At 31.3% G+C, this 18,206-nt stretch overlaps 1 protein-coding gene across 1 annotated transcript; it reads left to right on the plus strand.

Annotated features, from left to right (window-relative positions):
• The first annotated feature begins 1,799 nt into the window (after positions 1 to 1,799).
• LOC126844471 (protein FAM3C-like) lies at positions 1,800 to 16,640 on the plus strand. The gene is made up of 8 exons (XM_050582691.1): positions 1,800 to 1,990; positions 8,294 to 8,442; positions 8,510 to 8,665; positions 10,963 to 11,113; positions 11,615 to 11,850; positions 13,183 to 13,338; positions 13,424 to 13,546; positions 15,717 to 16,640. The coding sequence occupies exons 1-8, from the start codon at positions 1,941 to 1,943 to the stop codon at positions 15,779 to 15,781; spliced, it is 1,086 nt and encodes a 361-aa protein (XP_050438648.1). The 5' UTR covers positions 1,800 to 1,940; the 3' UTR covers positions 15,782 to 16,640.
• The last annotated feature ends 1,566 nt before the right edge of the window (positions 16,641 to 18,206 follow it).

The raw sequence follows: 18,206 nt of genomic DNA on the forward strand, positions 1-18,206 counted from the left end.
TCTTGATGAATTCGCTATCCGACATAAATATGAGATAAGTAATTATTTAAGCAGTATATTTTTTACACATTATGTTATTTCATAGCATAATAATAAGTGGATGTCATGTGGGGGAGGTACGGTCTTATATAAATCAGCACAGCAAGAGAGTATTAAAGTGAGCTGCAGTGTCTATAGACTCGCATCGAAGCGTTTATTTTAAAGTAATATTATTACATTCAGTTATGGTAATTCTTGAAGACCTGTGAAATCACCGTCTCCACTATGCCCTAAACCCGCAGTACTGGATTTTTTATATTCTATGTGTGAACCATAAAAACACATTTTGTTTTATTTTCATATTAGCTTATCGCCTAGTTAAAAAGGTGTATACGTTTAAAAGTAAAATAAATACACAATTGTTTTTTGTTGGTTATTTTTTTTTTATGACATGTACGCCAAAGGTGTTCAACATATTGTTTACGAATTCTGAAGAACTTATTATTGTAATTGGGTCACAGCAGATATTCTTTTAGTATTTATTTTCAGACTTTAGCCATGTAGGTACTACACATAAAAAAGCGAAATATATGAAATAAATAACTATTTCTAGGAGTTTTAACAAATAATAGTAACAGTAATCCCCAATAAAAACCTAGCATTAAAAAAACCATTTACACTAGATTTACTAGAAAAAGTTTGATTATTAGGAGTAGTTAATATTGGTGTAGATCATAAACTCTGGAAAAACAACAATTCTTTTTTTCAACCATAATAGAACGCATAATACAACTATACTGGGTTTTGAACTTTAGCTTAAGTACAAATTGTTTGCAAATAACATATAAACATTTATAAATAATAAAACCGATGACTGAACACGTGACGATTATCAGACATAGTATGTCTAGAAGGTAGTATTCGTACCACGTGAGATTAAACGCTTTTGTCTTGAGATGTTGTGCACCATTATATCGTACAGTGTACACTGACCAGTAAGCGGCTGTTTTAGCAGGTGACATTGGGCGGTCTTTGAAACGCTTGGAAGTTAGTTTAGCGTTAGATGAGTACCTCATTGTAAGTTACAAAAGAACAAATTAAAAAAAAGAGTAATCATTTTCAATATGGCTAAAAACAAATTTCTTATTCGAAAAATATTTAAAGAGTAGGACGGGAGGTGAAGTGCGGTTGTGTAACGCGCGCAGGATGAAATAATTATACACTTCTTCCTCCCATCCTAAATTTTAAACTTAATTAACTAATTAAGTAATTATCCAAAACTGGTTATCGACCAGTCAGTTTGCTCAGTAATTTATTCATCATTTTACTAGCTAATTGAACATTATATACATTGCCATTTAAGTTTTATAAGTCGATAGAGCTCTAGCAAATACTAAAAAATTTAAATATTGTCTCATATTATAGTAATATAGTATAATCAAAAATATTTTCAAAAAGAAACACTAACAATTTGCAATGATTGTAAATACTTGATTACCTAAATTACCGAAATCGATGCGAAATTATTTTCTACTGCGTTTTAGTATTATATTTGTTTCACGAGTTTCGCTTGGCAATCGTTGACGGTTGCATTAAAAATCATAATTTTAATCAGTTTAAAGTTGTGCGGGCAAAGCAAACAAACAAATATTTAACGAGGGATTATTCGGGAAATGTGTTAATCCTGTGGCGAGCTCTGTTTGAAGTTCAAGGCGGGAAAATGCGAGCGCTCGTGGGCGACAAGTCGGGTGGTGGCCGTTCGGTAGGCCAAAATCAATACCACCGTTACCTACTTCGCAGAGCCTAGTACGCATACCGCATTCACATTGCACCGCCGTTCAAAGCTTTTATACCATTACTACTACTACTACTATCACTGCCAATTTCGGTTTTTGCTGATAACGTTTGCGCTTATCACGCTTTTGACTGTTCCGAACACATTCAACAGAGACACATGTACAATGCCGATGAAATTCTATTCCGCTTACAATGTCCGGTCGTCGATTAACAGGTAAGTTTTCTTGAACAACTGTATTGTAGATAGAAATTATTTACACGTCTTGCCGGCACTAGCAGTTGAAATCGTTCAGACGTACAATTGCAGTCTTGCAGTTGTGAGACGTAGTTCTAGAGGTGTGAGTGTACGAAAATGAAGACTCGGTAATTTTCAATAATTATAACATAATGGTGTTATAGATAACGACACAGTGGGATAATTGTTAATAAATGGGAAAAAATTGTATTACAATTTTGGTCTTACAATAATGGCGAAAATTAAATAATAGTTAACTATTTTCTTTATTTTAATTAAAATTTTATTTCTACATGTCAATGTATCACACAGTAAATTTAATCGCAATAATTTGTGAAAATAAAGCTACAAATTACCTACAATTCACCTAGCAATAATTAACCCATTTAACCTTATTATTGTAATTTGAAGGAAAAAAACTTGAGGCATATTTTGTTATGAAAAGAGTTTATTTAAAGCTATAAATATAACCAAAATTATTGTTTCTAACTAATAGTTATTAGTTTTGAAATTTAAATTATTTACTTAAATATTTAAGTTAAGTGTATAGAATTTTTTTTATATTACTGTTTAATATCAATTTGCGTGTAATACTTCACTCATTGCAGTTTTGCAGTGAAGTAAAATTTAAGAATCATACAAAATAAGTGAGAAAAAAATGTTAATTGTTTGGGAAAATATTAGAAAATAGTAATATGAATAAAACAATTCCAATTTTTTTTTATAAAAATAAAGTATGACCACAGTTTAAATAAACATAACTTCCTAGATAATCCAAAAACATACCATGTACCAAATGTTCTCAATTTTCAGTCAAATCAAATTTAATTTAAACATTTGTTTTATAGTCAAAAAGCAAATAATTACCTATTTTAGTTTTACTAAAATTGGTATAGTTCAAACACGTTGTAGATCTAAGTGTCAGTTGGGGTAATCATAAATTAATAGTGTAAGTGCAAATTCAATTTTTTAAAACAATAATTTTCAAATTAACCTGTATAATTAAAATTAAAAATTGTCAATTATTTTATTTTAAAAATCGAGTCAGTTATTGACAATTCTGAAATCAATAATCATACGGCACGTATCATAAAACATTTTGCTAATATACATTTTTTTTACTCCCTTGTTAAAATTAAAAAAATCACAATATAAATTATTTATTTTAGATTTTTATCATTCAATTATAATAAATTCCAAAGAGTATTAGTGTCCACTAAAAATATCCGTTGAAATAATATTCAGGTAAAAATATCAAAGAAAAATATCCCAAAAATATAGAATGAATGCCTTATGTAAAATAATTACTTTAGACATTATTATCATAAATGATATAATTTCCCTGGGCAGTTTTTTCTATTAGGGTTTTGATTCATATATATATATATATATATATATATACATATATATACAGAGTGTCACGTAAAGTTCTACCGAGCTTCAAATGAGACATTCAGGATGCTTTATGGGTACAATAAATGGTATTCATTTTTTTTTTAATTTTAAAATTATTTAAAATAGAACTCTCATCTCATGAAAAAATTGTCTTACGAAAAAAATAATGTCAAATTTGAAATCGGGAGAAAAAATCTTGTTGAATTGATATGTAACACGATTTTTTGGTATTTGGCCACATTTGCGTCCACCAAGTGGCCACTAAGTGGCCGGCATCTGATCGAAACCAACATACTATGGTAAGGGACACATCATTGTCAGTTAGATTTTTATTCTTAATTCAGAGTCGTTAGAATTATTTTATATTAAATTATGTGTCGCATGCCATATGTTGGTTTTAGTCAGATTCTGGCCACTGTGACCACTTGGCGGACGCAAATGTGGCCAGATACCAAAAAAAAAAAAAAAATATATATATATATATATTTAAAACCGCATTTCTGTAACTATATGTATAATAAAACATTTACGGGACTTCAGAGATTTAAGCTTTTTCGTACACTAATAATTATGGATATAATATTTTTACAAAGCATATTTTCGGACCTGGACTATAAGTTATATAGTAAATCAATAATATAAAAATTACTAATAACAATACTTATAGTTTTTTTTTGTTAGAAATCAAAATACGTATTATCAAACTTAATTGACAACCGAAAATGTAATACATTAATGTACTGAAATTGCATAACTAATGTGCCGTCTATTCGAAATTTAGCATTGCAATTTACAATAAAAAATTTGTTTTCTAAGTCTCTATTACCACGCTGTATTTTTACAGTATTAAAGAAATACAATATTTTATAAATACATATTTTATTATTGGTCAATTACAACTACTCGGGTTATATGTAAAGTTACATTCTGACTGGTCGATAACGTGTTACGAAAAATTATATTTTTAAATTAAATGTTATGTTTAAAATTAAAGACGAAAGGAAGGGTAAAGTGTAGTATTATGTTTACCTGCACTCTACAGCACTCACATTCTAAAGTTTAAACTTTGATAACATACAAAAATATTATATAAAATGTATCATCGATCAGCAAAAATATTGTAAAAATTATACATCTATAACAGGATGTAGATTGTATTTTTCAATTGTACATCTCATACGAAGAAAATAATTCAACTACAAATGTTTTAACATTTTTTTACTATTTTAAAATAAGAGAAAATTATATGTGGTTGGTTAAGCATAACAACTAAGACTAATGTATGCAATAACAACAATTTTATTACCTATTGATAACTACCACCCACCGTTAAATATTAGTTATAATTTTGATCCTAAACTTAAGGCTATGAATTTAACTGTATGTAAATATAATTTCAAACGCGCTGACTTTCCAGCTCTTTGTTCTCATTTGGCAATGGTGAATTGGCTTTACATTTTTAATGGTAAGGACGTAAATACAGCCACAACTATTTTTAATGACACTGTCTTAAGTGCCATGGATTTGTTCATTCCCAAATTTACTTCCTATCAAGGAGTAAATGCTTTCCCCCCTTGGTTCACTTCTGAATTAAGAAATATGATTCGCTATAAGAAAAAGTTACATTAACACTTTAAACAATCAGGTAATCCTTTAATCCTAGATCAATTTGTAAATGTCCGTCGTAGGTGCAAAATACTCTCCAAGCAATGTTATGATAATTATTTACTAAAAATCCAAAATAATCTAATTACCAATCCTCGTTCCTTCTGGAAATTTGTTAATAATAGGAAAAATCTAAATGTGTTGCCTGACACAGTGCGTTATGGAAACACTATTGCTGATAACACCCAAGATGCTTCTATCTTATTTGCCAATTACTTTTCTACGGTTTACTCAAACGATACAATGCCTGTCACTAGTGTTGACTTACGTAATTTACCAAACCAAGATTTACTAGACATATCTAATTTCGATATATCTTTAACTGAAGTTTTTGAGGGCATTATGTCTTTAAAAAATGACTTTGTCCCTGGCCCTGATAAGATTCCAACAATAGTTTTAAAAAATTGCGTTTATGTGTTAACAATACCAGTACACTACATATTTAATTTATCACTGAAGTCTGGTATTTTTCATTCATGTTGTAAAGTTAGCTACCTTACACCCATTTTTAAATCGGGCGACAAGGCCAATATTGTTAATTACAGGCCCATTTCTAAATTGAGTGCATTACCTAAACTTTTTGAAAAAATATTATACTCTAAGCTTTCTGTTAGGGTTAATCATATTATTTCTAGTCAGCAACATGGGTTTATGCCTGGTAAATCTACCTTAACTAATTTACTAGAATATTATTCTGATTTAAGTTCAATTGTTGAGAAAGGTGGCTAAGTTGACAGTATATACACTGATTTGAGTGATTAATAACTAAATTGAGTGTTTTAGGTATCAGGGACCCTTATTTATCCTGGTTAAAATCATATTTAACAGATCGAACTCAGCAAGTAAAATTAGCTTCAAAGGTATCCCACGTAATTAATGTTAGCTCAGGCGTACCTCAAGGGGGTCATTTATCACCCATTTTATTCTTATTGTTTGTTAATGAAATCCCGAATATTTTTAATCATTGTAAATGTCTAATGTTTGCGGATGACCTAAAAATGTACATGGAAATTACATCTGAGGCTGACTGTTCTAAACTCCAAGACGACTTAAATAAATTTGAAAACTGGTGTTTGAACAATGGTCTTTCAATGCAAAAAAATGTATGAAAATATCATTTTCCCGTTGCCGTAACCCTACTTCAGCCCAATACTTAATTAATAATCGAGTTTTACAAAATGTTAAACAGCTGAAAGACCTTGGTGTTTATTTTTCCTATGATTTATCATTTCATCAGCATATCCAAAATATAAAACTAAAAGCATTAAAAACATTAGGTTTCATTAGGAGAAATTGTTATAATTTTTCAAATTTAATGTGCATTAGAACCCTGTATATTTGTTTAGTTCGTATAATTTTAGAATATGCCTCCATATTGTGGAATCCAGTCCAAAGCGGACTTACTAATGACTTAGAACGTGTCCAAGACTGTTTTTTGCGAACAGTAAGCTTTAAATTTAATATGTAAACTGAACATAGAAATTCATCAATAAATCTGCATTTATTAAATCTCGATATGCTCGCATATAGACGTAAGTTAAATGATTTAATTTTTATACACAAGTTGCTTAATAATGTTATCGATAGTCCTGAACTCCTAAGTAAATTGTTATTCCATATTCCTTCCTACAACTCTCGCCTACCGTCCAACTTTTCATGTTAGTTTCCACCGCCAAAATTATAGTTTTTTCACTCCTATTAACCGCATTTGTATTACCTTTAATAACTTACCTCCCTCTTTTGATGTCTTTCATGACTCCCTTCTTGAATTAAAATTGGGTCTTACCCACAACTGATTTAGGCTCATTTATACTTAATCGTCTAATTTTTGTCATATTTATGTATTTTGTTTGTTATCGTTGTTATAAATATGTTTTTCTTTATTGATACTGTTTATAATTTATAATTATTAATCTGTGATCTACTTACTTGAATGTTACACTCTTGCCTTCGGGGCGTTAAATATATATTATTATTATTATTATTTATATTGTATTATCTATCTGGTACTTTTTATATTATTTAAAATCCAAAATGTTTGAATATAATATATTTTATGGGAAACCTGTATAAAAAAAACTTTGCTTTCACTAAAAAAGAAGGGAGCTTTGTTTCTTTGCATTAGTGTTTGTTTATTATATTTTGTGATAATTAAAAAGCTCTGTAGCTTTTGGGATCAAATACAATTATTCAAAAACCCGAAATTGTTTAAATTCGTCGAAAATAAATCATGGGTAATTGTGAAGTTGTGGTCAGGGTTAAATGTATTTATTCACCTTTAATGGATATAAAATGTTGAAATATATTGTTTATTTTGTAAAAATCTATAGTTTCTAAAGCATTTTAAAAATTCGGGTAAAAAATAATTTTATAAAGAAAACAATATTAAAACCATGAGTGCCTCGGCTAAGTAAGTTAGACCGCAAAACATACAGCTATGTAAGCTATTTTGTCTATGCCTTAACCACAATTATTGTTATATGTTTACATGTAAACTCGTTTATTAATGAATAAATAATATTTTGTATTTATTACGATAGTATTTTTTCTTACATAAACAATGTTAATTAAGAAAACCGCAATCGCTTGTATTTTTTGTTCAAATAATAGTGAATATATCTTAAATCGTCTTGAGTATTAGTTTTAAAATTTAATATTTTAATTAATAGGTGGTGTTCACCTAATTTGATAGATAATAAATTATAATATATTATGAATGTTATAAAAAAGTAATACTATGGGATGGAGGACACACCTATTTTGTACACACAACCATTGACAACCTATACGAGAATGGAATTCTTGCCGTTTAGGGAGAGATGAAGAAAATATATATGTTATGAAAAACCACTGTGGTTACTTGGTAATTTCTGACCATGGAAACACATATACACTTACCAAACTATTACTTACCATACTTACTACCAAGGGCGCACGCGGATGAAAATTCAGGGGAGGAGGACTGCCTATGATTTTGTTATAGATTTTACAAATTTGAGTTATTGGACATACATTTTTTAACTTGCGGAGAAGCTAGGGAGGTAATTGGCCCCCCTGTCCTTGCCTGTGGTCACCCTTGCTTACTACACTAACTATTATACTTTACAGTAGAACACCCCTAATTAATTTTTGTAAGATTTTGAATTTAAGACAATTTCGTGCGTTTCTCGTGTGCCAGATGAATTCACCTACTTAGAATTGTTTAATTTCTATACTTGCCAGGAGCTTGATCAAGGAGCACACGACAAATGATTCGATGGACGTGGACAAACGCGAAACGGCGAACGACGGTGTCGGCAGAGGTGAAGGCAAAATAAATGGCGGCGGCAGCGGTTGGAAGGCTGGCGATTCGGTCTGCTACATAATGTCGAGTAAGCCTATGCGACGGTTCGGTTTTTCATACTGGTTTCATGTTGCTGTATTGTTATTATCCGGTAGGTACGTCGTTCCGATACGTCATCTGCGTGATCATCGTGTTGGTCTTGGTCCTGTACAAAACCGTTTATATGAATTATTTATACTTGAAAAACGGTGTAAAATCGTCCACGCCGATTACAGACGTGAATTCGTGGAACGCAATCTACACGACGCAAGGTGAGTGCGAACGGAATCGATTTACCGGATAAACGCCTCTTACTTTTTCACACACTGTATCTAAAGTGTATCCGCACTAAGAGAGACTCCACTCTCTTACTCCGTTCGTTTTTTAACAAATCAATAACGTTTATACATATTGTGTACTTGTTGGATTAACCGAGTTTCCACGAGTCTTAAGAATTCATTTATCTTTTTTACCTAAACTAAAGAAAAAAACTTTGGAAAACTGACAACATTTTTTTTTTAACGACCAAAAATTTGTGTTGAAATACTTTAAACTCACGAGGACATTACTATTCGTACATATAATTGAATTTTTAAAGGTGTTAAATATATTGATATTTCCACCGAGAAGTCAATTATACGGAAAGTTACTGACTATTAGTAGTTAATGAAATTTTGAATATATTGCATTATGGTGGCGTATTTACAGGAAGTGATTGGGGTGATATATTATACCCAGATTTTTCTCGCGAAAAATGTATTTAATTAATATTATTGTAATAGTAGAAATATTACTGTTAACCTAGAAGTTTTGGACGAAATGTCACAAAAAATGTAACATTTTATTATATTTTATTTGACAATTAATAAATGTAAAGCAATCTATACTTTAATAAACTTTATTAATTACCAATATGTTTTGATAAAAAGTAAACTAACTTTAAATGTATTTCATCACATTGCATTTGAAAACAACAAAATATATAGGTAATTAAACAGACGATTTCTAGCGTTGCGTATTAAACAAAGATTTTAGAGTATACATTTTTTAATTCGGCTATAAGGACAAGACTAGGGGTAACATATTTTTTTTTATATCACCATCTAGAAGAACATTGTAAATACGCCACTGTAATATACCTATATTATTATTTGCTTAATTTGTGTATTTACATTTACGGGATAAATCCAAAATTGGCAATATATATAGTACAGTATTGTTAAAATTAATAACATAGTATAACTACAACTAAACAATAACTATATTAATTGAATTTAAAGTTGAAAAAGTTTATTTACACAAAAATAAAAACAAGAAAAGAGAATAACGATTAACAAGAAGAGATGGCGTCGGTGTTTGCAGTATTCATTATACAGTAAAGTGGGGAGTTTAGGAAATAGTTTGTAGAGGAATGGGGGTTAAGGAACTGAAAGGAAGAGCGAATAGAACGTATAGGGATTTTATAGTTTATTTGAGAAAAGAGGGTGGGGGAAACAAATTTTCCGCAAAAACACATAAAAGGAATGAAAAATTAAGTGCATGCCTACGATCGACCAAGGAAGGAAGGTTAAAAAAATATTAGACAGGAGAGTAATCGTGAGGAGACCAAGCGGGATGCAAAGACGAAATACTGAATTTCGTAAAAAGTTCATCTAGACTCGTTCAAGCATAGCTCTGGCCCCAGATGAAGCAGGATCTCAGAGGACAAAACTATATTCCAGAATGGGACGTACGAGAGCACAGTATAAGGTTTTGAGAGGGGAAGCAAGGCGAATCTCGAGAGACGTACGGCTTAACAACCTGGGGAGTTTAATTGCCTTGCAGCATATTTCCTCGATGTGCTTTAGGGGGCAAAGTATTCAGATGAGAGAATGCCCAAACCTCGAACCTAGTCACCAGCGGATGCAAGAGGAATGTCATAAATAGAGTAGGAGAAGACAATATGAGAACGACGACGGGAAAAGGTTATAGAAGAACACTATTGGAGATGTTAATAGAAAAGTCCAAGGGATAATAAACGGGTTGTAAGTTTTTGAGTTATTTCCGTTATATTTCTAAGTACGTTTTATGTGGGCAACAACAGCGGCTATATTATAAAATTACTTGACAAAACAATACACCTGGGAATAAAAAAAAAAAGAAAATCTACTGTTTGATTTTTGCATTCTGATAATTTTCGACGAGCAACAGTTGTCCGGCGCACGATATTTAATTATTTCATTATACAAAGTCGTACGAAATGCGTTTGAATAAAACAATAATTATTAGTCATCGTGTATGATATTATTTGACTATAGTGTTGTACCTCAACTGTTATAATTAAAACATCATAATACATATAATAATATTGTACTCGGTGTGCGTTGTAAAAAAAAGAGTTCACGTCCACGACGACGCGGACCACCTCTGACACCGGACACAATAGTGTTAACGAATAAAAACATGATGGATGACTGCAGGAGATTTACAAATTGTATTTAATAACAGCTCTATTGGCCGTCGACAGTTGCTGTCGGTTTTAATGATACTATCGTTGTGATTGTACGGGAAAATATTATTATTTACACAGGCAACGGCGGGGATAGGCCGCCGATCGAAGTCGTCGAAATCCTGCCCAACTGTGGACTGCAGACCATTTGCTCGGACAACGCTTTTCCGGTGCACATATATACCGGCAAGAACATGACGGATTTCCCGAAGCTGTGCATTATGGGCAAATAGTAAGTGCTAAGTTCGTATCATAATAAAGATTATGCTATAAATACCGTAGGCGGCCGTATAACTACGGATGGTATGATAATGAAATTAGCCAAGATATATTTTACTTAGATATACTTATGGCTTTACATTTTTATTGGTTTTGTTAGACTATTCTGTATACAACCCCCTCAGTTTCAGTATACTTCAGTTATCGTTAATTCACCTGTCTACTTAGTAAATACGAATTAGGGCGGGGGAGAGGCAATGGTCCTACTCTTGAATTAAAGTTTTATCTCCATTGGGCATTGTTAACTCTTCTTCTTTATGTTATCAACCCTGAGGCTGCTTTTGCAGTCTTCCATACTCTTATCACTCTTTGCTGTAAATGTTTAGTCACTTCATTCCTGTATAGCTTGTTAGTCCAGCGGTGGAAATCATTTGTAATACCTTATTGGAAAATCTTAATTTATTTCGAACGATATAGATTTAGATCGGATAATCCTTTTTTTTTAAATTTTTAGCGTTGTGTCGTTTAATCGAACCGTCGGCGGTCGAGGCATCAACATAGCGCTCGTCGAACCGACAACTTACACCATTGTGGTGGTGAAGAACTTTGACACATACGAGTACAGCAGCTCCAACATGGACGAATGGTTGTCAACAACGATGAAGGACGGATATGTGGCAATCTTTTTCACGTTCGACGAGGCGTCTAAGAAGTTGACGAAAAGCACCAGAAATGTGTTGTACGAAATAGGTAAGTTAATAGTAATATGTGTGCTAAACATGTCCGGAGTATGTATATGTCATGTATGTGGGTCGAGGAAAGCAGAATAGTTTAGAGAAATTATTGACAAAATAGTGTCTATTTTATACCTTTTAGAAAAAAAACATTATAACTATTAACTATTATAATGGTTGTTATCTCTGTGGCTAGTATGTTTAGATTTCATCAGCAATTACACATATTATATGATACAATAGAATCCTTTGATCGATTTTTTACACATATGTATTTATCTTGATCTATAAAAAAAGAAATATTTTATTTTACAAATTAAGTTCAACCATTAGTTCTCATGTAGGGTTGCATTGAATGAAGACCTAGGGGGGTGGCACCAACGAATCCTTAGTTGATTTACTATTTTATGTCAGTATATTATTGCTTAAGTGTTATTAAAATGTATAGATTTGCTTGAAAATATAAAAAAAATACATGGTACGTCAAATTGTTTTTCAGATAAATATATATTGGAATTTATGTAAGTATTACAGTTTGCTAGGACAGTCTCTTTGCAAGTTCCAACAACATTACTTCTAGTGTTAAATGTCAACTTTATTTCTAATAAAGTGACTTAAATCCGGAATATCAAAATACACATTTGCATTTGATTTTTTTATTTATTGATTTAGATAACCATTACTTTTTAACACAATTAAATAATATTTTTTAAAAATTAAAAATTTGGATTTACAAATAACTATATATTTGAATTTCAAATTCTAAAAGTCCAGATTTTCCTAATTATTTAGTTTGACAAAAATGTACATAATAATTATTTAATGAATTATATCAAGTGATCACCTTCAAAACTATAGTTAATTATAACAAATTATAATGTTATTTTTATTATATATTAGTTATATTTATTTATAAATATTGGCCAAGTTAGTGAAATATGAAGACAATTATTTTTAAGGTAATACCATTTTTATTTACCCGTGCTTTGATTAATTTTTTTCCGTTGTCGTATTTTGCTTTCACCTAACTAAAGTACTAACAAGTATTTAAATACAACAAGGTAATACACTGTATTCTCATATAAAATAATATTGTATTTAGTGTCATCCGACTTTGTTGTGATCTCATACCTAGTTAGATTATTGATAAGAATTTGTATGTCGATTCATGATTGAAATTAATTTTGTTTATTTTACTGTACAAGACACTGGTAAAACATTGACATCTTTCTAGTCTTTTTGCCTGCATGTTGTGAGACAACGAACGCCACGAAAGAATTGAGAGCTGTTATCTATAAAAATAGTTGATTGGTTTTGAAATTGTGTACTGATAGGTATGCGATTTTAGGGAGCGGTAAAATTCAAGATTTGACGTACAGATGTCAGTGGTACATGGTCACTCAAAAAGGTATTCGAGGTATAACACCGTACGAAAAAATCACTTATTCGCACAGAAACATGTGGGCGGAACCGCTGGACGACAAGCTTTGTGTTCCGTTTCAAAGTGAATACCATTTAAATAACAATATTAACGAAATACGAGCTCATAGTTAATAATAATATTATGCTTGTCAAATCGATTTCGTCAGTTACAGGAAATGCAGTAGTAGTCGATGACCTGACCAATGACCGTGAATCGTTGTTTCAGTTGTGCAACATGACTTCGCGATGGGCGACTACTGACGACCAGAGTATTTACTGCAACGAATCGAGTAAGTACAATATTATGTACAAGTGTGTGTATATGCAGCAAGCAATCGTACATGTTTAACTTGAGTCAGCATTTATACAGCGCTTTTACACGCTGCATAAAGAAGATAGGTTACGCTGGCACCCGCATGTTGGAAAATTTACTTCAATACCGGTACCAAAATTTGTAATTTAAATTGTGTATTATATTTGCAATCAAATTCTAACAATTTGTAACCCCCCCCCCCTTGGCTGATTTAATCTATTATCCGCGAGGCGGCTGTAATAGTGATTATTTTGTTTTTATCATCAGTGCACAAGTTTAATTTATTTATTTCATTAATTAACTTCGTGTCTACCGTAGGTCCCGTGACTCACTCGGTTTTGGGGTAATCAACCTAAAGATAGATTTTACTATTTTTATATAATACACATCACTAGTAACTGATTGATAGTTTTTCACTTTTGACAATATTTGTTATGATATTTAAATAATTTGGAGAAGTGGCCGATGGACCACTCGGTCACGGGCGGTCCGTTTGCTGGGTGAGCGATTGACCTATGAAAGGAGCCATCATTCCATCGTCTAGTAACCATCTCATCATGGAAGCGTTGGATCTTCATGGAATGTTAAACTCGCATGATGATTTAAATAATTTATAAAAAGGTGTCCTTTGAGAATACTGAAATATGGAAAATCACAAATGCTAGACTATAACTCATGAAATGAAGTGAATATACATTTTATAACAAACTGAAACAAAAATGTAAATACATAGGTAAAACAAAGTATCTATAAAAAGACAGAACTTACTAAATAAAATTTCTGTTCAACTAATACAGTAAATAATAACAGAGCCGGTGAGAACGAAAGTGGCGTAACTCAAAAATAGAAAAAAATCCGCAATACCGCTATGGCATATTAGTATACTCTAAAAGAGTCATTTAGTCAGTGGAGTAAGTCAAGTTGAACCTTTGTCCTCGAGAGAGCACCACCTAAAATATCGCTAGTTACCGTGTTTGAGTGAAATACAAAACGCAAACCCTTCTATATCTTAAAACAACTTAAATGTGACTTACGCCACTTTCATTTTCACCGACTCAACTAATAATCGTACATACCATGCAATTTTAGTATTTTCTTGAGTTAGACCAGATTTTAATATTTATAACTCAAAGAAGAACAACATAAAACCTGGTGCGGTACGATATTATGATAATATACAGTTATTTGATTATTGACAAGGACCATTCAGACTTAAAAATATGCAAATGATATCTGACTGTGATGGCCGAATAATAATACTTGATACTCAATATTTACTAACCCTATATAATATAAATATAATATTTCCCCATATTGCTAGGAGTAATATAATTTCTGTCTCGGCTTCTTTAAGTTTTTTCTCGAGTAGCTTAATTTTTTCCGCTTGTTGTTTTATTTGGCATTCCTTGGTACATCTTGTTGCTTCGACATTGAACTCCGTCCATGGTTCGTTGTCGGTCCTGTATTGTCTCATCGGTGCCTAACCGGCAACAGAAGTCGGACTCTTGAATATAGTCCAATCGATTTTCGCCGCCACGGTTGGCACTGATGATATCACCAAACCTTATAACTTATAAGTAAAAAAATAGGCCTTTTTGATTTTTTTTAAATGGCAACATATGTTTTTAATTACATACAATTATAGACAAAAATTAAAAAATATGTTAGCGGTTGAAATTTTTATTTTTATTTATCCGTTTATTAGCTATGACTTTGTGAAGATACTACATTTCCTCTTGTTAATTATCATACTTCTTCGATTTTCCAAAACCGGTAGAACATAACATTCATATTTATGTCCGCATTGTCCAATGTGCGATAACATTCTTACAACTAGGAAGTCACTATAAAATATTATCTATTCGTTATTAGGTATCGATCTTAAGTACATTTTCTAACCTACGGATGCCAGCGTAACCTATATTCGAGTATGAGACGTTCACACTCAACCACAACCATAACTTTAAACCTAACCTCAGTTGGCGTTTAGACATATTTTGTAAATATAGCTTTAACTTAAAATATAGCCAAGCGTTTTTATTTTTGGTGTTTATAGAAATTTAGAGCTTAAACGGTCTCGGATTTTAAATAAAATTTTGCTAGATTAAAATTTAAAATTACTTCTTTGAACTGTTGTGTGTTTGCAGATGACGGTGGACTTGCAAACGGCGTCTATCCAAGTGTTTCCAATTACGATTACCCTACTGTTTGATAAGCGACATTGGTGGACGCAAGATAATATGTAATACCGTCAACGATAGCAACATCACTTTAGACAATTGATGTCTTCTCCTAACGGACTATGTTTACTAAAAATCCAACCCTCTAGTTGTGGCACATAACCAAATAAAAAAAAAACTAGCGTGAACTGTGTGGTTTAGGCTCAAGACACAAGAGGTCTGTGCGTTATAGGACAAAAATGGTAAAGAATCAATGAAATACTTAAATAAAGTACTCGCTGTAGAATTATCATGAGTACTATGGATGGAACAATACCCGGATTTCTGAAGTATCCGGATATACAAATCCAAATTTGACATTTAGCCAATTATTATCCGGACTTTCGTGTTATATTTTCTTTTTAAATACAAATTGCATATTAAGAATACTGTTACAAAACGTGTATCTTACGTGTATTACTTGGTAATTACGTTTATTTTAAACAGTAATTTTAGCTTCGACACATAAGCTGAGGTGGTATTGTTTTTATTTTTTTATGTTGACCCACGATATCTTGAAAATCGCTTAACCGACATATTTATGTGACAACTCTATAAATAAAAAATCGTACCCGAAAGGTACTTTATTGGACCATAAATGTAAAAAGTTCACATACTCCCCTTTAAAATCGAGGATAGCGCAGAAACAATTTACATATTTTTCAACTTAAATAAGTTAAAACTTAATTACATTTTACAGTTAGCAATATAACCTAATAAAACATTTTAATTTGCAAAAAAATTACTAACGCCGACATTGTAGAAAATCATTTTTTAATTAAAATCAATATGTAGTGATTTTTGTAATATATTGGATGATATCAAATTTCAATTTCATTTTTTTTTGTTGAAACAACCAACAATTTTTACATTTATTTTCATTTAGGTAATTCCGTATAATTAAAAACTTCTATATCCAAAATTACAATTGTCAAATTTGTACATAAAAAACACAAAACAAATATTTAATTTACTATAAAATAATATAATATTGTTTTGTTCGTTCATGCAAATTTATTTATTACATACATTATCCAATATTGTCGATCGTTTTGAGAAAAATCACTTTTGTTCACCAATCCATAACAAGAAAGGAATGATTCCATTAATCCGTTCTGACTATATATGCTGTATAGGTGTATTACGATGATCTGGCAGTTTTACATATTATATATATATATCTGTACCTATGTATTTTCGTCGTCTTACGATTAACGACCAAACGGGAACGTCGCCTTCGTTTCGACCCTCTCGCGTTTTTATTATCATTATACAACTATACAAGTGTCCGGTATTGTTAGACTATGATATTACGGATTACCTATGTATAATAATATAATATACAGAGTAAGTCAGAAATGTAGATTTCCTGCGGGAACTCGTCCAGTCCGATTTCGCACGCACCGAATATAATGTATTTCACTATATCCAATATTATTCTGTATAATATCACAAAAACAGGATGTACACCGCGAATCCGGAGATAATCGGGGAAAAATGTGGCCGACGTACCCAGCAGTCTCAGTTGTATACAACACATTATGATTATTATGTTATATTAGATGATATCCACCGCGGCGGGCCACGACTGCCCGAAGCGACATTGTGCTCGACACTATAGAACCCCCTGCTACGGTCTTTTGCACCTTAAATTGCGGTCGCGAGTCTTTATTGCATTGCCAAGGATGTATAATATGCGTATTCCCATGTTAAAAAGCCTTAACCGCAGAGTCTTGGACATAGGAAGTAAAAAAAAATTTTTTTTAAAAATACATTTACATTTTTTTAAGTATAAAAAAACTCGCATAAACCTATCGTGTATTATTTGTTCGACCACCACGACCGTCAAAATGTGTCTCGAAACTGAATAAAAAATAATGCGTGCAGACACGGTAAAAAAAAATAAATAAAAAAATAGACAACAATGAAATAACACGTTTTGGCTACCTAAAAACGATACACTCAATAGGCGAAATAAAAATTTACTAATATCCTGTAATGCACCCGCACATAATACACTTTGTATATTGTTATAATATTATTATTATAAGGAGATATTATATAAGAGGATGCGCCTTGGAATTGTAAAACAGCTCGATTCATGTACACTGTATGTTATTATACAACGTATAATAATAATATCATATTATGATATAACATTCAGTACAAATACGTATTGATATCCTGTAAAAACATTGTAATTATCCATTATAATAATGGATAATTATCATGTTTTATTAACATAAGATTGCATATATTCAATAATGGCATTATTAAATATGCAATCTTATGTTATTAAAATTGTTCTATAAGTATAAATATATTATATATTTAATTATTTTTGTCGGTCGGTTTAGTGTCATTTACTAAAATGTATAGTATACATGATATAATAACAATTGATGATATTATATAATA

The sequence above is a fragment of the Adelges cooleyi genome, unplaced genomic scaffold (genome assembly GCF_023614345.1).
Source record: "Adelges cooleyi isolate 19-005CV unplaced genomic scaffold, UGA_ACOO_1.1 ACOO_flye_CR_arks_rails_tigmint_CR_PRNA_651, whole genome shotgun sequence".
In the NCBI taxonomy this organism is placed as follows: domain Eukaryota; kingdom Metazoa; phylum Arthropoda; class Insecta; order Hemiptera; family Adelgidae; genus Adelges; species Adelges cooleyi.